The sequence below is a fragment of the Plectrocnemia conspersa genome, unplaced genomic scaffold (assembly GCF_051122295.1).
Source record: "Plectrocnemia conspersa isolate PC_06_02 unplaced genomic scaffold, ASM5112229v1 ptg000002l, whole genome shotgun sequence".
Lineage (NCBI taxonomy): Eukaryota > Metazoa > Arthropoda > Insecta > Trichoptera > Polycentropodidae > Plectrocnemia > Plectrocnemia conspersa.
In genome coordinates this window covers 12,610,029-12,637,149 of record NW_028277166.1, presented here as the reverse complement: position 1 = coordinate 12,637,149, position 27,121 = coordinate 12,610,029, and the positions used below count along the sequence as shown (strand labels likewise).

At 30.4% G+C, this 27,121-nt stretch overlaps 1 protein-coding gene across 2 annotated transcripts in view; it reads right to left on the bottom strand.

Annotated features, from left to right (window-relative positions):
• LOC148237698 (NAD(+) hydrolase sarm1-like) overlaps nt 1–26,834 on the bottom strand; it is an 83,044-nt gene extending 56,210 nt beyond the window's left edge. For both annotated transcript variants that reach the window (XM_088203538.1, XM_088203553.1), the window contains exon 1: nt 26,448–26,834. In XM_088203538.1, the coding sequence (XP_088059664.1) occupies nt 26,448–26,672 (225 nt within the window). In that variant the 5' untranslated portion in view covers nt 26,673–26,834. The remainder of the gene's footprint in view (nt 1–26,447) is intronic.
• Between the last annotated feature and the right edge of the window lie 287 nt (nt 26,835–27,121).

The following is a 27,121-nucleotide window of genomic DNA, read 5'->3' as shown; positions in this document are numbered from 1 at the left end:
GTCACGCCAAATAAGTTTTCTATTCTTTGAAGCAATTTTAAAAGACTTGATGATAAAATTTCCATTTATATTTATTTCATTAGTTACCAAGATATACTTATTAAAATATTACAGTAAAAAGATTTAGTAATTTTCAACCATTTTACTTGAAATTGTTAAATTACTAAAATTCGTCGTAAAATCTTTATCCATAGATGGATTTTTGAAACAATTTTTTGACCAGCAGTTACGTGTAAATTGTTATCCATGGTTTGTTTTAACAATTATATGATTTCTACTTTTCCATACGTAGTAATATATACATTTACGTACGTATCATTATTTATTCACATGCCATGTATAAATGTTACAGTGTAAAGTTTTTAGGTAAAGTTATATTTTCACTAGTAAAGTCCAAATACATATTCACCAGTAGATGTATATTTCTACTAGCAAAAATATAATTTAACCAATAGGCGTTAATATGCTGCTCTAAAATGACTATAAAACTCAATTTGACAGTTGCGAAACGTTCATTTTCTGTTCAAACCCAAACCTAACCTAATGAAAGTTCTAAAACTAATTATATTTTTAGATATTTTATTAGGTCAGGTCCAAAATATTTCTCTTAGAGAAAATAAGTGCAAGAAGTAGTACAGAAAAACGTCGCATCTCGCATATTGCTCTATAATTTGTCTGCACTTCGATAATACTCTATGTCTTAAAAATATGATAGCTATTCTTACCGATATTACTAAAGAGGGCTAATCAAAATATATTCAAACCGAATTTTGGACAATAGGAGGGCGCAAAAACAATTATCATTTTTCAGAAGTCAAAAATTCACGTCAAAAGCAATAAAATCGTGTTGGCACCGTCGCAGTGGGAACGCTCGGTAACGAGCGTTCCCACTGCGACGGCGACGGCACGATTTTATTGCTTTTGACGTGGATTTTTGACTTCTAAGAATGGATAATTGTTTTTTGCACTATCCTATTGGGCAAAATTCGGTTTATATGCTTCATTCTATTCTCACTTATTGTAAAACGTAATATATATTGTGATAAAAATTTTCCACTGTGAAGGCGACTGCATGATTTTATTGACTTTAACGTGGACCCCCTCCCTTAAATTTGGTTGGAGAAATGCATGTCATATGATGAAATACTATGAATATTAATGAAATCAAAATATTAAATAAACGACCAGTGACTATCTAACTTTTTCTCCTCTCCCCCTGAAAATTTTTGAAACGATGTCCGTGCATTTGACACTTTGAGCACGCGTGATTATTGACAGGTGTCTGATTTACAGTGAAAAACTCGAATTAAATTACTCTGTATAAGGGGCAATTTATTTTTACAAAAAATATATTTAACTAGTACAATTAGTTCTAACATAAGCAATAAGAAATACGCAAGGGAGAAGTTGAAACATATAAATGAACGAACAATAATAGTATAGTATCTGCATAGAAGGACAAAAAAAAGTGTATTATGTAAAAAAAAAAAGAAAAACAAAAGAGATATTTAAAAACGTAATTCAAAATTATATCTCTATATGTAAGATTGAACCTATACTTCGTTTCATTTAACAGTCAACAATAAAAGTTGTCATATACGTTCCAACTATGTACTTCATTGTTATTCCTACACTTCACGGACCTCTTCAAATTGTTATCGCTATACACAGTACGTAAATGATAACGATTGATAAATTATTGATTTTGATAGCTTACAACTTTCACTATTTCAACATTAAAAAATATAATAACATTTCTAATTACTATAAATTTGTATAAAATATAGAAAGGGGTAATGATAAGTACATCGAACGTATATTCGCATATTATACTTTAGAGCAAATTGGTGGGGGCGTACACCCAAAGTTGTCATCTCTTTATCATTTATGAATAATGACGAAATGGATAGACCTAGAAGTGACTCTAGAAGCTAAGAAAATTTATTGAAACATTCATAACAATAAGATCCATCATCGACACATAATATAATGTAATAAAAAACATTTGTAAGTTTTATAAAGATGTTAAAAATCCCACAAAAGCTGTTTGATGGACCTAAATTATTTTCTTGTATATATATTACTTGCCACGTTTCATTTTCCCCTTACCTGGAATATTGCATACTTTAGGGCCTATGTAGATTATGACAAAGATAGTAACTCAAATGCATTTTAAAATTTTCGCTCTATATGGTTTGAAGCACGCACAACTATATCTGATTAACTAATGTCTCACGTGAACCTAACTTTCTTCAATCAGAAAGTATGAGTAAAAATATGATATTATCTACATCCGTGAATGTTCACACGTATATTATATCAACGGTGAAAGGATAAAGGTAAATGCGTATACAACCTTTCGATTGACGCGTTTAACGGTTAACATGATTCAAATTTAACTCGCCGTGTTACATAACACCGAAACGATATTGTAACACAAGGTGTGCCTGTCAAGACCTGTCCAATTGACGAGTACTCGTCTTCGTCGTGTTTTTTTCGATTCTGTTTGGAACACGGCCACAAGAAAAAAATGCGTGGGTGCAACACGTTTCTGCACGAATCTGTTTTAAAACACACTCAGTTCGTTGTTTGTACGCAAAAATACGTCACGCAATGGGCGAAATAATTTCCCAAGAATCTTGTGGTTTGAGGAAAAATGAAAAATTTGTTAATCGACGATGCGCGATGAATACAGGAGTACGTTTTTAATTCGGATAATCGACTTGATATTGAGGAAATTAAATTCATATTTTATTATATCATGGGTCATATGAACTCTTAGGAATGTTTGAATATATATTCACAATCGAATAGGGGATTTTCACCGAGTTACGCATGTACCGGAAAATTCTTGCTCTTTAAATGGTTCATTACGATTTTAAATCTTCACTTTAATTTGTATTATATCTAAAATTCCATATTTCTCTAATGACTGTTTTAGGCGATTTAGAAATAGTCAAAAAAAGTTCTTTTATTTAAGAATTGTTCTTACGACTGACTGCATTAAAATCTTTAGAAAAAGTCTGATATAAAAAAATACATAGTAAAATGTATTTGAAGCATGTGAAGACCACTATCGTGTAAATGTCGACAGCTAGCTAGATTTTATGTTAAAGGGAATGATGAAATAAATTCGAATAACATGGATCTTAAGCATACATTTAAAAAAATATTTATAAAAATATACTAATATATTCATCAAATTTTAATTTATAAGTAAGTAAAATATCCAAAAATATTGTGATGCAAATACGAATTCAATTCTTTAAAAAAATATAATATATAAATAAAATAAAATCAAAAACTTTTCAATGATTAGCCCTCAATCTTTATTTTTTAAATATCAGATTTCTAAATGTAACATTAAAAAACATTTTTAGTTTGCGAGAATATTTTTTTTAACATTTTACACGATTTTTTAAATATAGTATGAATAGTTTTTGAACTTTTATACGAAACAGCTATATTTTTTTAATTTATATCAATAAACCATATAAAATAATATACCGTTTTATAGAAGAATGTTTATTTCATAGTTGTTTACTGTTTACCCCGTTCCATCGCATTGGGTTAACGCCTGTCATGTTTTAACGGAGATTCACAACAATAAAAATAGTGTTTTACTTTTTTAATAAATAAATGTTGCTTTAAAAAATACATTAAATGCATATAGATCGACAAATACCTACGAACCCAAAAAAATGAATTTTACATGCTCTACGGTTAAGCATTTTCTTTATGTGATAAGATTTATTTTATTATTATTTTTTACTTATACACTGCGATTTTCTATGAACTCAATCGGATCATTACTTAGGAAATTTTGAATTATATATGCATTACATAATTTGTTTGAATCCATCATCACGATATTTATACGTGAGATTAGAAAAATCTAAGAAAACCTAATTTGTGACGATCGATCAGAATTATATTTATATAATAATCACTAGTTCTATTATTATTAGTTTCATATGGGAGTTTAAACCCAGTTATATCAGGTATTAGTCATCGAATTACACCAATAAAAGTAAAATAAAAATAAAAAAAATCACGCTTTGAAAATTATAGTCTTAATTTAAATATGATTTAAATTTACTGTGATTTTTATTTATTGACATATTATTGATTTTTATTTATTGACACTAGTTAATGTAGTTTTTTACGCATAAAAAGGTCGGAATAGCATGGACTGTAAGGTCTTGACTGGTAAATCAGAGGCCGCGGGTTCGAACTAATATTTATAAAAATTAGGTAATAATAAAAATCAAATTTATATTTAATTATATAGATGACTTACTAATGTCTCAACGACTTACCTAATTGTTACAGATTTATTTATATTTATTTAAGGTAAAAAATAAAAATAAAATTCGACTTACACACCACGTGCATCCAAAAGAACTACTAAATCGTTTTGCATAGATAGTGATTAAATATTATCACACGAAACGGCCTGTGCATCTGTCATCCCTAAACTTTTATTTATGTGAATGTGTACACATCTAAGCCGTAAAATATTGTGCGGAGCACTCGGCCAGGTGGAATAGACTTTTTTGAAAATACGCGTTAAAAGCGCAATAAACCAAAATGCTACAAGTCCTTACGAGCCGCCAACAAGAGATTATTGTATCCAAAGACACTATAACACAAAATAAGAGTAGACAGCCAGTGGAATGTGTCACATTACAGTGTTGCTAAATCTCCATTATTATAAGAAATAGATGTAAAAAATCTAATTCCACCCCAAAATTATCACGATTGGTCACGAGTTGAAAATGCGCAGAGCAAAACAACCACATTTAGTTCAACTATAAAAAAATAATATGTAGTGTATATTATGAATAAATATACACTACATTATTTAATAGTGTATATTTATTCACTCCCAAGCGGAATTTATCCCCGTCAGAAGGTTTCATTAAAAACTTCTACCAAATACTCCCGACTTGGGATGCACGACCAGCCGCTTTCCACTTTACTTAAATCTGGGTTAAGTCCGAGATCTAGGTTTTTGACTTTTTATATATATGTGGAAACGCCTTTATTATAAATTTATTTTTAAATTCAAAGTTTCAGTTATTTCCTCTACAATTGCCAGTAACCTATTATTTGCCTCTACTGTGTATGTATGTACGTATGAGAGGTCACACGCTTCCTTGTTTGGAGATGTATGCCTATCGCCGAAATAATATCATAATATTTTTTAGTGCAATTTAAATTAAAAAGTATTTGTCATAGGTAAATAGGTATGCATAATATTCAACTGATTTTTTAAAAATAGGAGAATAGAAACTGAAAAATAATTCTTGTGATTTTGTGACGTCAAATCGCGCGTGTTAATTCAAGAACACAGATTTTTTCGACACGCTTTGAAGAACAACCTATAATATCTGGATTTTCGGATACCATAACAAATTTTCATGTTTATAAACACAAGTTTATTGAATGAGTCCGAAAGAAGATGCAGCTTCAGACTCGAGACGTACACGAATTTCGTTCGTCTGGTTATTTATCGGTGGCGCCCAAGCATGAAGGCGCTTCTTTGAGCATGACCAGAGTCGGTGTGACGACGCCAGGAAAATATTTTTAAATGCAAGTGCCATTGGACTGGCAAAGACGTTATGTAATATAATTACAGCGATATCATTAACGAATTCCGTCGAAGATGGCGCCGTTTAAACGACAAGAATATAATAAAAACTAGAAGATGATACACGTCTAACGGTTGAGCGGAGAAAATTTTCAGATAAACAAAAATTTGGCACTTGACAAATATTATAAAATTTGCTATAAGATGGCACTACGAATATTAACACTGAACTATTTATATTTATAGTTTTAATTAATTAAACAGAATAGTATAATAAACTATTTAAGAAATTGTAATCGAAACACATATTATTTCTGAATCGTTAATTAAATATTACTCACTTGCAAAGCATGTGTGGTTTTCATCAATGAATCTTCCGCGTTTGTAGTAGAAACCTGCAAATATTCTACCACATTTGTGCTGGAAAACGTTGATGTCTCTACCGTAGAATAACACTCGAATAACATTTTACTAGTAATCCCCAATAACATGTTTCCTATATTAAATCTAACACACGTTCAACCGCTTACTTAGAATAATTGATCTGACAATAAAGTACAATTATTTGCACTTTTATATAAAGCAAATGTTGCAGAATCAAAACAAACAAATATATGTAGGTTTGTATGTTATTGGACTAATTCATAATATATATTGTTGTATTATATTTTGATTTGGATAAAAAACAAATCTTTTTAATGTGAGGTAACATCGTATGGCTTGGTGCAATACAGGAAGTAAAATACTATGAGTTTCCTGAATTAGAAAATTTGAATTGAGAAGCTACTGAATAAGAAGACGAATATAATAGAGCCTTTTACATATTTGATAATCTTTATTACTCTGAATTTTCAAAAGGGGATTTGCGTTATGTATAAACCCCAATTTTCAAATTCGGGAATATAATTCAATACACATACAACATAAAGAGTAAAGTCACACTTTAGGATACGATGATAATTTTATAACACACTTTGTAATAAATAGCATAATATCACTTAACACACTTTAGATATCACTCGTAATAATAGCAATATCTTTCCAGACTTCAGTACTGATTCAATCTTAAAAATGTATGTATTTACTGGTGCATATGCAAAATATATCTTTAAACATAATGATAGTTATAAATGTATTAAATAAAACTTTAAGATGTAGGGAATAAATACAATCATACATACTCCACACGAGAACATTTTTACAAGAGTTCCACATTTCTCTTCCGAGCTTAATTTTGCAATTCTAAATTTCAAGAGGGTATTATTGTGAAGACCAATAATTTAAAACCATATCATATTAGAAGATATTCCCCCATATCAAATAGACCCTCCATCTACGTGCGCACCTCCTAAATCAAGCATGACTAAGCTTTGCAATACTGGCAATACCGGTATTAGTCAGCAAATCAACAAAAATCGACCTTCTTTACTACCGGTATTACAAAATGAAATATCTGTAGTACCGGAAAATTGTATATTTTTGCAAATTTGTACATTTAATTTGTTAAAAACGATATCTCCGTGGTTTAAAACTACGAAAACGGCGATATCCATATTGTAAGATATCAAAGTAAATATTATGCAGTATTTACGTATTTATATCACATACAAAATTTTTATCTTAAATTTAATTAACGTTTACCGTGACTAAAAATAAATAAATATACGAAACATAAATTTTTCGAAAATAAATATTATTGATATATACTAAAATTTATATTATATGATATTTAATATGCAATAATTAAAATTAAAATAATTGTCATAAATATAACAATCATCAATCAGATAAATCTGTTTTTAGAAAAAAAAATATGTCGCACTTTGAACAAATAGATTTACAACTCTCTACATAAGGATCTTTCTGATAATCTTAACTGACAAAATATTATTAGTAGTATAGGAATATATTTTATTGGAATAAATAGGCTAGTAATAGTGTATAAAAACTTAGGAGGTATTGAGAAGCGCTCGATGAAAGACGAATTTTGCCAAAGATGTTTTTCTAGAAGAAAGAAACAAATCTTTTTAACAACTTAAAAGCCAGCGAATCACCGGTTATTAACTTCTTAATTATTTTTTTAAACAAATTAATTTTGTAAAACAATCTAACGAATTATTTACATTTTTTTTAATTATTCAATATTATCTTACTAGCTTACTTTATCAGTAAACCAAGTATTTTATATTTATTTCTAGAAAGAGATGCTGCCGCGCGAAGAGAAATAACAGATCACTGGCGTTTAAAAGGTTAAAAGAAGAAAGGTTTACCGCTCGCATTTTTAAAAATATTTTATTTTCAACAATGTAATGAATAAATAAAAGTGAAGAAATAAATAGCATAAAAAGTTTTTGTACACAATCGTCTTATTGATTTTTATTAGTACTTGTAGATAACACAATAAGGGATCACCTTAAAAATATTTTTAGAAGTACTTGAATGTAAGAAAGAGAGAAGAAAAACGACACTGACAAATGTGCCGATTTCTGAAAATATATATTTCAGACAAACAAATGGAGTCTGTTTCCGCCCCGAATTATCGACGTTGATCGAGAACTTTTAACGTTTGATTTTCCCACATTCCTCAAGGATATATAATTGAGATTACTTCTTTATTTAATCCTTTCTTCTGGATCATTGGTCAATAACTTTACCATAAAACCACTACTTGGAAATATGAAAGATTAAGATTATTATTAAATAATTTTGAAATTTAACGCCTATTTTTATTTTGATCAAGATATATTTTTCCATAAATTACATGACAATGTTTTATATGTCATTATATTATGTTATTGCGAGCACGTGTGTTTTTCCAGTTTAGCACCTATTTGATTAGTTACTCACAACTTCAAGCTGCTCGTACATAATTAGTATGAATGAAATTGTTATCAACTATACCTACTCATGACCATATATGGCACGAAGTGTTACGTAAAAATACAAATATAAAACAAAATCGTATATGTTATTCACCTCGACATATACAATATAAATATGAAATATTTTTTTTAAATACTCAGAAAGAAATTATTATAATGCGGTTGAAGAATTAGCGGATGTTAACAATATGATGCAATTTGATGATTTATAATAAAATCATCAAACAGGAAACCTCAGATTGACACCACATCATGTTTATGATTATATAACCACCGCCAGGGGTGAAACACGATTATATTAATTTAATTATATAAATGGCCATAGATCAAACTGATTACGATCGAAATAGAATCTATCAAATTATAATGAAGCAAGAATGTCACTAATGGTTATTGTTCGTGCAGATAATAAAAGGAATATGTTATTGTGTAATGTAAATGAGTCAGTGATTGAATTAGCTGCTGCAATGAAAGCCTAAATACATAATATTGTATTTCACGGTGTAATTTCTTTACATGCATGTGAAGAATAGGTTGGTTTATTTATAATACTGATAAGAAGCGATCTAAGTTTTGAGTCATACGATCATTGAGTTGTTTTTTTACGATTTTCTGGGAATTGTCGCTCGTTTTCTATTTAAAACGACGTCATCGTTGATTCATAGAAACTTGAAAAGGCGTGCCTTATCACTCATTAAGTGTTGTCGAATATTTTGAAGGTAATCTTGTAAGTTTCAATGATGCTCACGTTGATTGACTCACCTGCAACAAAATAAAAAAATCATTTAATAAACAGGATGCATATTGGTGTAAGGATTCACTACGCGGAGGTTTTACTTAAAAGAGATAACCCACTTTCGTGTTTTTAAAATTCGATTTTATCAATAAATTTTCAGAACTGATGATTCATTCAAAGTTAATATATCAATCAGGTTTTATTACATTTCAACCGTATAAGGTCAATATACTTAAGCCCAGACTAAACATTCAATTTAGCATAATATTTCCGAGGAACCAAGTATCGATATTTGTTTATTTTATGGCACAAACCCAAGAAATCGGGTGTTGAAATTTATCCTTAAAGTGTTTTAAGGAAATTTAATATTATGTAAATAAACAGTTACAATTATTCGAAAAATATGATACACGTACAATTAAATGTATATATATATATATATACATGAAACAAGCTTTAAGGAAAATATGAATATAGAAAATGGACCGAGTAACAGTTTTGTATTTACAGCTATCTAAAAAAGTATTAAGAGTACAAATAATTACATTATTACGATTCATACGTGAATCATATGTTTTCTAAAAATTTATTGAGAATTTTAATTTAAGTATATTTATAAATATTTAAATATTTTCGGTTCTAAGACAGTAGTAAGATATCTACAAATATGTACATACATATATATAATTGATTGTATATAATACAATGTAAATATTTAGATAAATATTTCTACGGAAAGCAGATTAGATACAAATATTTTAAAAATTGTATACGTTGTAATTATAAGGAATATATAATGTAGATATTGAGGCCCACTCTGGAAAAAATCATAGCAAAAATATATTTATAAAAAAAGTAAAAATCGACCTCAAATAATGAATAAGAACTAAACTATCGTTGTTTAAATTATATGTACTGATGTATTTTAGGTATAAGTTCCTTCAGCCATTTCTATACATATAATAAATAAAAGGAGCGGAACATTGCCTTCAAAAGCACCCACTTTCACAATAAACATTATTATTCAAAGGAATAGATTGTAGTTTTCCACGCGGCTCCATTTGTGTTATAATTTGTTTGCAAATTATTGTTGCTTTTTGAACGTTTTTATATATATAATATATATATATATATATATATATATATATATATATATATATATATATATATATATATATATATATATATATATATATATATATATATATATATATATATTCATACTTATCATTATTTATTTAAATCAGATGTATTAATGCTACAGTGAATGTGTGTTTTTTGCTAAAGTTATATTTTCACTAGTACAGTCCAAATACATTTTTACCAGTAGATGTATATTTCTACTAGCGAATATATAATTTAACTGAAGGGAAAAATTCATGTCAAAAGCAATAAAATCGTGTTGGCGCCGTCGCAGTTGTGTAAATTCGTATACTTATACGAATTTACAAAACTACAGTTTTGAAAGCTTAAAATGTAAATCATAGCAACGAATTTATTAAACAACATAAATATTATCTAATCTCTTGGACCAATCTCACGTATTAAGTTATTATTATATATACATTGTACACATACACCCACGTTCAGATTTAGATCATGACTATTTATAATAATTTGTGAAAGGCAAAACATATCAATGGATCATAAAACTTAAACTATTTAATGTGTATATTAATATATGCAATTTAACATTGCGCAGTTGTAATGTATTAGTTACAGAATCAGGGAATTTCCCTCTAGAGCTCGCACGTTATGTACGATACGCAATTAATGAATCACTTTTAAGAACTCCCCTCGGGCTAAAAAAATCTTTCAAGTTATTTCACGTAAGATCACCAAACTAAAGATTACTTTCTCCGCACGCAAGCCTTCAATTTGTAGAGCCTAGAGGTACGTGTGTGAACGAAGCATTTCCGTTATCGTCCTGGTGAGTCACCAGTTCGACCTGGTCCACTTCTCACTGTCTGCTCATTGAGAGTCTCGAAGCTCGCCATGACCGCAGACCACTCCCTAGGAAGCTCGGTGCATTTCAAAACAATTTGCAAGCTCCCACGGCGCTGTGGTGATTCATCGGCAACGCATATCCGAAGCGAAGGAAACCCTGGAATTATATATGTGTGTGTTCAACCCATAAACCAGGAATGTTGAAATTGTTTTGACCTAAAGGTTGCGCTCTTGATGCCATAATTTAACATTCCCGAAGCGATGAAGAAATCGATTTGGTGTTAAATTTTTTGTTTATCGAAGACTGCCCGAATATAAGAAGAGATAAAAAGTGGAGTATATTTATGTATTAGAGTTCGTTAACATCTCTGTGTAAATTTGGTCATCGAGATTCGAAATGTAAATATTTTGAAGGCTTTAAAACTTTCTTATCTGTAGGATTAGTTGAAAAAACACGATAAGAAGCTTTTCAATTTTTATTTATGATATTTTTATGCCATAGATTTTATGTCAGTGAAAATTACCCTAAATGGAGTAAAATAGAAAATCTCAAGGAAAATAAACATACAAAAAAATGTGATTATATTTTATATTATATATAAAAAGGATTTGCAGACATTTCTAGAATTTTAGTTGAAGTTAAACTTCAATTAAAGTAGTATCTAATTTTCTTTAAAATCAAACAGTCATAATCAAATTATTTCTCTTAATCTTAGTGGAAAAGGTTTCAAAGTAATTTAATTCAAGTACGAGTTTTCGACTTTATCCCATTGGGCCTATCCTCAAAAAGAGCCCTCTATCGATGCTGCAGCTTTTAGAGCTGTATCTACAAAGTGAGGCCTACCTTAGAGAGCCATCCAGAAGTCTGTGTCACTTCGTCTTTCTGATCACGGCGACAACAGAAACCATAACACGCAGATGGCGTGTCGCGGAGGGTCTGCGCCCACGGATAATGTGGCTCGTAAGCCGTGTCTCTGATAGCGTCAGTCATTAGTGCATAACCAGTGTTTACTAGTGTCTTATTCTTCGTGTATATGTAATAAAAGTATCTCCACCGGTACATAAGATCCCAAAAAATCCATGAAATATTTTTTTCAATTGAAGAACACAATGATTCCAGTTGCAAAACCTTAAACATTCGACGAGATAAAGGACGAAGAAGCACTAGTCCAGTTTTTAAATTCCCTTAATTAACGTTGTTAAAATTGTCAATACCGGTACTACGGTATCGGTACTACTGGTATTGCTTTCCCTAGTTTAAGGCAACGTTAAGACGTGCAAATAATTTCAACATTTTTGACCTCTACTGGGATTTTTACAACAAATTTGAATTTTTTCTATATCATCCATTTTTAATCAAAATGGCGGATCAGACTAGCTACAAACTTATCTAAGATATAAGCATATCTATGACTCTCTGTAATTTATAGTATATCAAAATATATCTAACATGTATGCAATATGCTTTTCGCTTAATATCTCCAATTTTGTCGTATTTCTTTTGAATGAATAAAACCGAAATAAATTTATATTATAAATATATATTGCTTGGCTTAAAGTCTCTTTTCTTTTAGATTTATATACATAAAAAATATATGCTGCAAATTAAAGCTTAGGTGTAGAGCGGAGACAGCTTAATGTCTGTGCGAAAATTTACTGTCAAAAGTTTACGATCACCTTAACGAGTTTATTTCTATCGTTTCTAATGGCAGGCATAATTGAGTGTATGGGCGGCTTAATGTGCATCAGCAGGAAAGACTTGAAGCTTCCATTTTGTCGTTATGTCTACTGTTTATGAAGCAGTAGGAAGGCGCATAATAAATTGCAAACTATATAACGCAATTGATAAAAAATAAGATAATAAAACAATAATAGCATATATATATATATGTATGAATAACATTTCTTTAAAATAGCGATTGATACAATTCAATTGATTTTTATAAATATCAATGTTGTGATATTTATCTGAATACGTTTTTGTATTTTTGGAAAAAATTATAATTAAACATTATTTCATTAACATCAATCTTATAGTATATTAAATTATATTGCTCGTTATTAATTAAATTACATAGTTCGTTATTAATTAAACATATGTATTCAATTAAATATGTTATTAAGGGAAGCCCCTATAACAATAAATATGCTGATAAAAATAAATCGGGGATTTTCAGACTCAAAATGAATCTGAGCGACAGTTCATATACATATGTATGTATATGCTCATTGGTCTTAAAATTACATGATAGGCAATTAAACATTATTGATTCAAGGTTTGATGATTTTGTGTATTGAAAAATTGTATGCACAATAAATTATTTATATGTAAAAAATAGATAAAACACTATTTACACCAAGCATATTAAACACGTTTTACACCACGGGTTGCGTAAGCTATTTGCCATTAGTATAGGGACCGCATTTTTTCAATATTCTAATAAAATATATGAAATATGTATAATTTAACTGTTGAGCTAAGCTAACTGACGATATAATTATAATAATATTACAAGTACTAGTATTTTGTAAAAACTGACACATATTTTGTAAAAACTGACGCGCTGTCTCTGACGCATTCTATTTTAATACGTTTGATACAATGTGTACAGTTTTTGCTAACTAAATATTGTAAATCTACAAGCAATACAGAAACTAGAGTCTAAAAATCAGTGACATCTATTACATCAACCAGCACGATTGATCAATAACAACTCATATCTAAAAAAACAGGGCTTGAATCCTATATGGACGTGCCTAAAAGTTCGAAATTAGTGATTATTATATGATTTTAAATCCGATCGATCATTTCTGATTACATTTTCCTAGATTTTCGTAATATTATAGATGATGTAAATGATGATTAATAAAAATTAAATCGAGCTAGGTAGGGCACTGACTATTATAAAAGCTTACAATCATTTGATTGTAAACTGTAATAATAGCTTAAAATTATAAAAATATATATCGATTGTGTTCACCCAGCTGTAACGCATTGGGCTAACGTCTGTTGAGTTCCAAGGAAAGACTTATAATTTAAATATTTATCGGGTTCATCGATCAAACCACTCCTGTTTATGAAATTGGACAGGAAGATTAACGCATATCATCATAAAAATGAACCAGTTCCACTCGCGATAAAAGCATTTTTTACCGTTAAAAAAATAGATTTTTGCGTTTAAAAAAAAACACCGTTGGGAGACCACTTACCGAAAATAATACTCGCAATAAATCATAAGGAATTGAGATTAGTCGCATTGAGAGTAGATAATGCGCGTAGCTGTCTCAATCTGACTTATCGACCAACAGCAATTTATATTCATAAAAATTCGCCAGGCTTTTCTGATTTGTCATTCTACCGAAAAGAGGTGGACTGGGGCATATAAAACTTCACAGTCAGTGTGCCATTGATAGAAATTTAGTAGAGTAATGTTAAGCTTAGTAATGGCACCCAGTGTTTAACTTTAAAAAATATACATATGACACTATTCCGTTGTTTATACATTCAGAATATATAATATCATTTATTAAAAATTTGTTGTATTATAGATTCACGATTTTGCGAAACTCAAAGGTGGTCATCTTAAACCGCAAACGGATACACTCGCATGTTAAATGAGTGCGTTATGAGTCAATAAAGGGATTACTAACGCTCATAAGGGTACTCTTTGGGGTCTGATCGCCCACAGTCTACAAGTCCGGAACCCGTCTTCTGGGCGGTCTAATAAATATTGATGGTGTCCGAGGGCGAAGACCTATTCAATAATTCATGTCACGGCCACCGAATCTCTTCCCGTGGGCTGTCACAATTTCGCGAGTCGACTGTCAACGATCTCCGGAATAATATACTATGAAATTATTATCTAATCCGGCAGACTGTATGGTGTTAAATAACTGACAGGCGACCGATTACCCGCAAAAGTTTGACTAATACAGAATAGTTAACATACTTATAACACTTTCAATGAAATTGGTTTTTCCACATGACTATATCGAAATAGGTGTGAGGATATGTAACGTTTGAGGAATTAAAAGAACATATTTAATAATGGAAGTAGGTCATGGTGGCAAGATTTATTAAAAAATGCATCATCAAAGACCGATACTAACTTGAACATTAAATACTAACACCCCTGCGTGTTTCGTCTATGTGTTGTTACATATATTTTTACCCTCAATTATACGATGATGTTGCCACTAAGGAAGCATCTAACTCAGTCAATTCCTGTCACACTGAGTGATCTGTGATTTTTTTTGCTTAAATTATATTAAGACCATCGTGAGCTAACTTAAAAATATGCGTTGTAAGACAGTAATAACATTAAATGAATTAGTGAGACGAATGGTGACAGCCATAGAGGAATGACGGTTCCCGGGTGCTCCCACCCGCTTCCTCAGGTCGTGTATAAGCCGAGTTCGGGTCATTAACGACCCTAGCACATGCTTCCCATCGACAAAGGGCCGATAGTCCGCGTCCAGTCTCAACCTGGATCGTCCCGATGGACGACCGCGTGTTTTCTTTGCTGCTCAGTGTTACCATATAGTGAACTTCCAGTCCAGGTTAAAAGCAATAAAATCGCTCGATTATCAATATTATGAGTGAGAATTAAATAAAGCACATCTAAACCGAATTTTGCCCAATAGGAGAGAGCAAAAAAGAATTATCCCTTCTCAGAAGTCAAAAATCCGCGTCAAAAGCAATAAAATCGTACTGTCGCCGTCGCTGTTACTGGTCTATCGGCTAGTTAAATTAATTAGAATTCCGAAGGCAGTTGGAAATTAAAGCAAAATGGTAAATCGTTATGAATCAATGAGATTCTGGGAATAAATACATTATCACATTTAATGTGCCAGGTAGTATATAGCCACATACATATATGTTCAATGCCTTCTGTGGTAATCCACTTAAATTCAGAATATGTATAAACTCAACTGGATAACTTGTAACTTCTTTTTGTGCTACAAATGTCTTGAATGAAGAAATTGATTTCATCGAATTTTAAATTGATTGACGCAAGTATTGCTCGTTTTTGAGGCCATTCGTTATTATATAACATAGACCTGACAGACCAACGTAATCATATATAGTTTGAACATTTTTGAGTATTTATTAGTAAATATAAGATGCTGATTACGAACATGAAAATAATTGCTCTCCGTCACATCTATATTTTATACAATTGTAAATAGAAAGTTTATTTACTAATAAACAAAACTTTAATTGTGTTTAGATGTGATTACACTGTTAAATATTTAAAATTAAAATGTATGACACTATACAAGATTTTACTATAAAAAGTGGATTTGGTATAATATTTTATATATTTTTATATTGCGGCACTCGTACGTTACCTCAACCAGTTCAAGAATTACGATCGGTTATTGTACGTTGTTATTGTACCCTTCGAAAACAATGGTTCCGGACCTTATTACAAAAATGGCATTGTATATATTTTTAACATTGTAATATATTTTCTTGAATAAATAATAATAGGTACGAGTACTAAGCTACAAATAAATATTAAAATTAGCCAGCGTTGCGACATATTTTCTGAAATCATATTTTATGCGAAATATTTTAATTAGCCATTAAAATAATTTATTTAACAATTTCAATTTATTGTATGTCCTGAAATTGTGTAAGATTTTATTCCGATATAATAGTTAAGATTAAATAAAATTAAATATATTTCAAAGCCTAACACATTTACACTACTTATGTTAATACAAATATTTTGCTTGATAACGAAGACACAGTTTAAACTTGCATTTCTGAAAATGACAGGTGAGGAATGGAATTCCTACCATTCGCTTAATCAAATATGGCAATTGCCATTATATGACCGGATGCGCAAAGACCACAAATCTGGTTTCGCACAGATTGCATTGCCTAATATGAATCATCGTTTGGCTTCGTCACCTCATATGCGGTTAAAAGGAAAAGCCAATTAAAATAATGACAAACGCCATTTCTCGCACCTAATTGTTGTTGATTAAACACCTATAATGACGGTAAAAGATTCACAATTTACTTTAACGAGTTTAGCGTTGCGAATTTTCCGTTTCGGTTAGCGATGCGTGCATCGAGAATTTATTATTACGCTAATAACGTAATGTTGATTAATGTCGTAATTTATCATTCGGACGTGCTTTTCAATCAATGCTTTTAATTTTTAATTAATAATTGATGTTTTAACACAAAAAAAACATGCGGCTAGTGATATCAAGATGACCTTTAATACTTTTTTCTAATTAATAGCAAACATCATTAATATTTTTATTTAAATTTGAATTATGTACTCTTCATGATTAAGTATATACAGATGGAATTTTAAAAGCAAATTCTGTATTTAAAAAAAATATACCAAATCATCAATAGCATGATGATTGAAAGAGTATCTTTGGATCTTTAAAATATAAATTAAAATAGCTCAAATCAATATTTATATTACATAACAGCTATTTGAAAAGAACTGTCACAAAATTTTTCGTTAATTTCAAGTAATTTAAATTACATTTTTGAATCAAAACTGATTCTAAAAAGTTTATCACAAAAAATAAAATCGCCACACGAAAGCTCATTTCAAGCTTTATATTAAAAAATCATATATTAACTAAAAATAATTCTTCATATATTTTTATTAACGCTTTTTATTCATTTTTTAAAGCTAAAAAAGAAGGATATTTTATAATTTAATAATAATACTTCTACAAAACTTAAGCAAAAATAAGCTTTGAAAAAAGACTGATGTGTAATATATCGTTGGAAAATACTTTAATATATTGTTTCTTTAGCATTCATAAGATTCCAATGCTGATATAAAAATTGCTATTAGTTTTCAAGTGGTGATATTGTTATTATTTTTATGAAGTATTTGCGATTTTTCATCATTTAAAATATTGTTCGATAAACTGTGTGTGTATATAATAAATCCAAAAGTATTTTAAAAATACAAATCTGGGTTCAGAAATTATTTTCACGCACATTAAGTAGCTACTTTTACATCCTCTAGTTGTATTGGTAAATATTCATATCCCGGTAAAGTATTTCAAGTGAAATAACTTTGAATAAAAAAAAATACTTTAATGTATTTGTAATGAACAGCATTCCTAAATCTGTTTACTTCTAATTTAGTATAGATTATTGATATTGAATACGTACGAACAAGAAAAATATTTGATCGTTTATCTGTTTTAAACATCCATTACAAACTAGCACTTGAGCCAAAATGCGTCAATGTCTGTACAACAATAGGAAATGACGCGAATCAAACTAAATGCTTTTTTTTGTGTGCTCATAAATTTGGAAGAATAATTTGCAAGATAATAATTGTATTGACATTCGTGTTATAAGACGTACAACATTAATTCAATAGAGAAAAGTAAGCACCGAAAGGAGCAAATTATTATGGAATATTGAACTAACTACACATGTGCCCGATATTAATAAGCAAACGACGAACGTGTACCGAATTTTAACACAATATTTATTCGGCAATTTAACGAAGGAAAATTATCGGATGTGTTATTTACGGTCAATTGCCAAAATGGAATAATGAACAAGCTCCTTGAAGAGGGAAATCATGATTTATATTGTAGGAGATGAATTTGGGCGAAGGAAGCACGTGGGAGACCTTACAGAAAGAATACTAATCGATAGCTCTTTAAGCTCACGAAGGCGGAGATGAAACATTAACTTATGACGTAAAACGTGATATAAATTAATTAGTTAAATAGTTGCACCTGTGAACTTATTGGTATACAATTATTTCAACATGCATATATTACATTCAATTATTATACTATTGCCATCTATCAGAATTCGCTCTAACTAATATTTCATGTGTGTTTAGGAGAACAATGATTATGTACGAAAGAAATATATAATGTATTAAGTTGCAGATGTTTTAAACTGTCAGAATTATTTGAGTCAATTAAAATAAAAAGTTTCACTTGCCGTCGTTGCAGAAATTGACGGTACAGTTCGAGTGGGAAGCTGTTAAAGGAATTTTCGGCAGTACTAATGAGGAAGACCGGTCCATATACGAAGGAAGAAACACATATATCATCCGCTGATCGTGCATTGTCAAGAAGCAATAAAATCTGCATAATACCAGAAGAACATGCCGACGGTTAGTGCCGAGATTTACGAGGAATAAAGTGGACATCTGATTTTTGACAGGATCGATTGAGGAAACGTCCGCATGATTTGTGGGACTTTTCTATATCAAACAGTTTAATAAACCGACCTTGTACTAAAAAACGCTATATCATTTTCTTAATAAAATATGACTATTTCAATTCTTAATTGGATAGCATAAATCAATAATACAGTTCTTAATTATCGGTCTATTTCTCAGTATTAGAGGATAAGTTTTTGATGCAAAAAGATAATATTCGCACTTAAAATTGTGCTACACAACAAAATTGTGAAACAACGTATATCACGATTGTAAAATATATATTTATTATAATTATATCTCAAAGTATTTTTTTTTATCTGAAGCAGTACTTGGATACCGCTATGTATATTTATTTTAATTTATTAATCTCATTAATTAATGCGCAATCATTTATGATTGGTGGCTGAGACGATTGAAAAAGATGATAGGTGGGATTTTTTCTCCTTGCATTGGTAGAGGGCTAATTGTCAGACATACTGTTCACTTATACAGTTTAGTAGAGTCAAATAATAATTTCAGTGAAGTTCAGTCTAGGCAACAGTACCACAACTATTTTACCCAAGTTAAGACTTTAGGCAGACATCTTTCAAGCTCAAAACTTAGCAGCCGAATAACACCCAACTTCAACCGTCGGATTTAGTCGAAAACACATAAGTTTTGAGAGGACTTGGTAACTCTTTAACACAGGAATAATGCTCGTAAGTTGAGCAATAAATCGTTTATATATTAGATATTGTAAAGAAATATGTATACGGCTTTAGAAAGTGACATTTACTTGATGGACATCTTTTCGAGGTCGAATTGCGCAACGGGAATATTGTGACCTTACGGCGCTTTTTGTCTTTCGGTGGTATATTGTTTCCCCTGACTGTTTGACAACACAGAGATATATTTTTTTGAATGCATCGGAGAACGCGTGGTGTTTATGTGAAACCCTTTTTTTTAGTCGTAACGAGGGCTTTTGTGTGGCCCCATTCTTTACACTATATTGTCTTGTTTCTCTCAATTTTTGATGAATGATCATTTTTGGTCACGGCAATTTACTGCGTTAGTTTCAAAAATAGAAACCCCCATAAACTTGGGGTTAAAATTAACTATTCATTATTTTGAAATTTACAATTTAGAAAAAAAAATATTCCAAATATTTGCGTAAAATATGCAACGGTATTTTTTTAAGTAACTGCTCGAAGGAGAACAGTTTTCGCTATTATTTTGTATCTGAGAAAATTCCTTCTTTATTGGAACACATACTACGCGCAAAATAAATGCCTGTTTTAAAAATTTAATTGCGCCGAAAAATAAATTTTAGCGTCATATAGGTCCAATGTCGCAAAATTGCCCTCTAGCGACACGCTCAAATTCTGTTGTTTTTTAACGGTCAATGATGATTACAACACTACAATTAAATGTAAAGCCGCTTAATTAATTCAAAACAGTAGCCGACATGCTAACTCTAAATCAATCATGTGAGGTAGCAATATTTAGTAACATGTTGCTATACTGAATGATATGATTGAGATTGGCGAATTGTCGTATGTGTTGCTTACGCCGCCGCCATGTCAGTGTTGCCAGATGCCGTATGGCTTATGGCCAAATAAATCAGCCCCCACACTTATATGACACATACATATACATATATATGCATATAAGACACATGTTTTTGATAGTTTCAAAAACCAATGTTTTAAGCCATTCTTGGGCGTATTTTCTTTTATATTTTATTATCGTCAAAATATCCTCATTGTTGATTTTATGATATTTTATTGTCTTACATCTTATATAATATAAAAAGTTGACGATTACTGATATTTTTTGTATGATACGAAAAACAGACGCGGGTTTTTCAGAACGTTGATATACGACAGCAGCTGTTATTTTCACCAGGAATTCAGAACGATTAGTAAATGTGAAGTTGGAAATATTAAATATTATTATACAACTCAAAAAGCTTTTAGCGATAACAACTATCAAATAAAAAATATATTTGCTTGCTTTATTAGTTATAAATCAGTAGTTTTAGAAATATGAAATATTAGCAATAATATTAAAATTAGACAAATAAATAATTCGCACCAAAGAATAACACTGCCGCCATCTGTCCCCAACTTTCCAAACTAAAATACGTAATAATGATAAGAAAGAAAATACTAAATCATTTTTCGTACTCAATGTGAGCACAATGACCTTTTGAGTGGCAAAATTTATAAATATAAGTTTCGGCTCATTTAGTCGGTCCAGACCGTAACAGATGCCAGAGTCTGAGCGAATCTCATCCACAAGACAAATCTTGACACGCCTATTTCATATTTTATTTTATTATTAAATAACGCATTACACATAATGTTTGTGTAGATTTTTTTCATAACAAACATGACCTTGCCTGCTTACATACTCGCACATAGCATATTGTGTTCGGAAAACAAAAGTGGGCAAAACGGTCAAGAGTTGATAACGAAAGAACAGTGTGATTGTGAAGTATTCTATATTTCATTGGCAATACCTAAAAAAAATTAGATTAATTTTTTATAGTATCTAAACAGCCATAAATTTATTTATGTATTAATAGAAACATTGCTATAATACAAAACATTTCACAACTCAAGTTTGGAGATCATTAAAAAATAGCAATAACTATTAACGAGCAGATCACTCAAGTTTTATGTTACACGTTTAACTGACTAGCACGTGATATACGACAAACGAACAAAGATCTCAAAATTAGATATGGTCTAAGGCAGACTTGAAAAAAGACACATTTGCTTTGAAGGACCTAGAGGTCAAGGAGATATGTGCGAATTATTTTAAATGTGTATAGATAGATATCGCACCAGTACAAAACAGTTGGTTGAAAAATTATTTTAATTTATAAAATTCATAGTTAAGTTTTAAACATCCTATAAAGTATACTGGGTGCACGTGATCGCTTCGAACATGTGCTAGCAATAAGACGTTTACATTTGAATTGTAAATGTAGATAAAAGATAAAAAAAAGCACGGAGCGAATGAAATGAACTGCTTTGGATATTTATCAGAATGTGCAACGCGAACGTAATCCGTTATATCAGCATATTTGTTGAGATTTCATCTCGTTCATTTTAAGTATTTACGATCGCTGATACGTGAATTTTGAAGAGCAAAAAAGTAAATCGTCTCTAAATTTATAATACAGGACACCGACATTTTCGCGTCGTGAATGTATTTTTATGCTGTTACATGTTTAATGTGATATATAAATCAAATAAGCTACCAACTTATATTATTTATATTTTTATTATTCGCATTTATGTCTTTACAAATACAAAGGAATGCCCCAATGCTAAATCTTCAGCTGTTAACTATAACTATCACAGATATAATCAAGGTAACAGACAATAACGAATCTGTTTCACACCCAAATCGTCGTATTGGCCCAAAAGTCGAAAGCTTTCATCAGAGAATTTTCAATACCTAATATGTACGACCAAGCTCGATTTTAATTAATCATCACGATATCATCCGTGAGACTAGGAAAATCTAGTAAACCGAATCTGTGATGATCGATCGGAATTATTAATATATAATAATCACTAAATCACGATATAAATGTAAAAACACTAAGGTCCATATGGTATTCGAATCCAGGTTTTTAAGGTCAATAGTCAAATACTAATACCACTCGTCTATCGTGCTGTTCAAGCAGTTATTTCCGACATCAAACAGATACTTTCGATTTAGGACACACGAGAGTTGATCGAAACTCAAACCAAGTTGAACAAAGTCGAGCATCGATCAAGACTTAAAAGACGGAGAAAGCTTCATCATCTTCAGCTAAAAAATTCAGCCTCATCTTCGGAGACGGATTATATTCTGATAAGACTCTAAGAGACGAAGATAAGGCTGCACAAATAAAGCGTATTTATAGTTATTACATAACTTTAACGTGATTCAGAAATTGATATCTATCCCGAAAATATGTACTTTCGGTGTAATCATATCGGAATTTATTTTTACCGATAGATACATATATATTTTTACCAATAAAAATATAATTTAATTTTCAGGTGCTAGAAAAATAAATGATTTCAAGTTTTCCATTAGTAATAATATTTACAAATTTTTGTGTATTTTTCAGTGCAACCCAAATACATTTTCACCAGTAGATATATATTTCTACTAGCGAAAATATAATTTAACTGATTATATGCTGCTCTACAATGTCCATAAAACTCTATTTGCCAGTTGCGAAACTTTCATTTGCTGTTCAAACCCAAACCTAACTTACACGAATTAATCAAACTTAACCTGACCTAATGAAAGTTATAAAACAATAAGCAGTTTTCTTGGATTTCAAGAGAGCTTTCAAAACAATAGACAAGAATAATGGTTACGAAATTAAAGAATATCGGTATAAATAAATGGTTATAAGATGGTTTAATAATTATTTAAAAGAAGAAATCAAAAAGTTGAAATAAATTATGCGTATTCCAAAGAGAAAATAATATCTTACGGTGTACCACAGGGGTCTAAATTGGGACAATTGCTGTTGATATTATAATATAATAATATTATAAAAAAATGTTAAATACATCTGTTTGCAGACGACACTTTAATTGTTGATAAGTTGATAATGTTGAAGAAATTTTAGATAATTCAATTAATGGATTTAGTATAATAGAAATATGGTTGAAAAATAATGTACTCAATGAGAATAAAACTAAATATATGTTTATAAATTATTAATATTTGCTAGTTAATAATATAAAAATAGTTATAGATAACTATATTATAGAAATAGTTGATAACATAACATATTTAGAAGTAATTGTAGACAAAAAATAAATTTTAAGGAACATTGTAATTAAACATTAAAAAAAATCTACAATAGTATAAACACAAAAAAATAATCTATAATAGTATTATATTGCCCCATTTTAATTATTGTGCAACAATATTATATATGCTTAATAAATTAGATAAAATGATGTTGCAAACATTACAAAATAGGACAATGAGACAATTTTAAATAAAAATAGATTTACTAGCTGTATAAGTATGATTGATAAATTGGAAAGATTGAATGTTCAAGATAAATTGGAATGATTAAATGTTCAAGAAATATAATAAAATACATGTTTTAGTATTTTTATTTAAGTTAGAAAATAATATGTTACCAGAGTATCTTTATAAGTATTTAATAAAAAATAAAGATGCACATAGATTTAATACTAGAAATAGAGACAATTTAAGGATAGATAGGTATAAGAAAACAAGCATGGAAGTAATGCACTAAGGTGTGAATTTGTATAATAATATTCCTAGTACAATCCGCAAAAATAAAAATTTAGCGGGTTTCTTAAATATAATAAAGTGCCACCTTCGTGCAATGTCTTTTTTTCTATTCTATTTATGTTTATATTATTTATTATATGTGCATTTAGTTAAAATTTGCTTAGTGTAAAAATTAACTATATTAGCTAAATAAATTAATCAAATAAAATAATAAATAAATAATGAATAGGTCAGTATACATAGCTTTATTGGTCAACATAAATCTAATATTTGATCAGTACAAACCTAACTTTAACGAATTTACTATTATACCTTTATAATATTAAGCATATTTTCTGTTTATTTTTATATTAGGTATTATATGCATATTTTGTTAAAATTTGCTTAGTGTAGAAATTATCTAGATAAGCTCAATAAAATAATAAAACGAATAAAACTAATCATAGTTTCAGAAGTTTCATTAGGTCAAGTACAGAATAAAAAGTAAGCATAAACTCATCTCCCAGGGGAAAATAAGCAGAAGAAGTACAGATATACGTCGCATCTCTCATATTAATTGGTTATAAATTGTATTACATATAATAATTTATAATTATTAAATGTAGATGTACCGATTCCCAGACTTTTAGTCTTGACAGGGAAGAATTTACGCAGATTGTTTGTTAGAGCAGCAGGAAGTTGATGCTGATTTTTCAAAGAAAATTTTCTTCTTTAATGAGACACATTTTCACTTATCTGTGTATGTTAATAAAAAAAAATTGCCGCATATGAGGTAAGGAAACCCCTCGTGTGATTCATGAGAGAGCATTATGTACCCAAAAATTGACTATTTGGTGCGAATTGTGGTCAGGCGGAGTCATTGTGCCTTACTTTTTTAAAAACAATGAAGGTTGGACTGTAAATTAATGGTAAGATATTGACAAAGATATTGATGGTTCAAACCGTGGGCCATACATCGTGTGCAACGTTGGATGTTATGCGTGAAAAGTTTCCAGGTAGCATTATTTCATGTTTTGATGACGTCAACTGGCCGACAAGATTATATTATTTAACGCTGCTAGATTTTTAGTGGGGTTACGCTAAGAGTAATGTTTACGCCGATGAACCGAAACGTAGGAGCGCCTAAAAACCAACATCCGCTAAGTTATAGTTGAGATGTACAGAAAATGTACAGAAAAGTAATCGAAAATTACATCGAAGGGATCGGCTGCTGCAAAAAGTCCAGAAACGGCCATTTAATTGATATGTTTTTCCTAATTATTTAAATACATAAAATATTCGATCGATAAAAAAATCTGAAGATATTCTTAAATTTGTTTTCTTAACTTTTTTATCAATGAAAGCCTAATTCGTCGATTATCTAGTCAGGAATATAAACAGCTTTTTGAAAAGCCCCTCCAATGGTAAATAAAATTAAATTTTAATAAAAGTATTTGCGGAAAACTAGACAATATAACCGCATATCCTCACCTAACCTTCAATAAATCATATTTGCATGTATGTATTTACATATAAATAATATAACTTTAAAAAACTGGTGAATGCGTTGACTCTGACGCGATGTGTTTTAATATGATTAAGCTTGTATAAAATGATACATACATACACGTCAAGCAAAATGTAAATATTATTATACTATATGTAACGCACACCAATTGTTGTACACACCGCCACCAGAAGATAATCTCAGCAAATGCGAAACGTCTTCGAATTTATGTCATCGCTAACATCGCGCGCACGAATCGAATTCCGACTGGCGTCATAATTAAGCGATAATTATTTCCAACCTTTTACACCACCGATTGTTACACATGTTATAGAATAGCACTTCAAAATACCTTTTCGATCGGAATTTCGCGCAATGTGGGAGAAACAGCCTCCGGCTGCTCCATCGTCTTCCTGACGACGATCATGACTCCGCGCTCCTCCGACTCTTTCTTGTTGTTATTGTTGTTGTTTTCAGCTGAACGCTGATCGTTCATAACGATTTCCGCTCCGGCATCTCCGTTGATTTTAGTTTCGGTGGTTTGCGGAGGCTTGGCGGCGCACCAGTGGTTTCCCATCGCCGTTGTTCAACGGACGACAGGTCGCATATCGCGGAAGCGCGGGTCACTCGACGTCAGTCGTTCGTTCGTAAGTCGGGTGTTGGTAAATACTAATGAGAAATTAACGACGCCGGCGCCGAAGATGGCGTCAACGACGCGCGCCGACGCCGGCATGCGACTGGCCGCGAAACGATTCGTCTCCGTTCTTTATTCCCGACTGGCGGCAGCAAAAGCCAAAATTTCTATTAGATATATCTCTCTCTTTCTCTCCCTCTCATTTTTCATCAAACAGAAAATCGGTCAGACGTGTAATAAACATAATTAAATTGTAGCTCAATTTTCACAGTACCCCTCGCAAAACATTTGGAAAATGGGTGTGGGAAATCAGATATGGTAAACCGAAGTGCACTATTAAAGGTACGGCAAATACTCTTGTGAACACCGATAATTTTTCATAAACGCATATG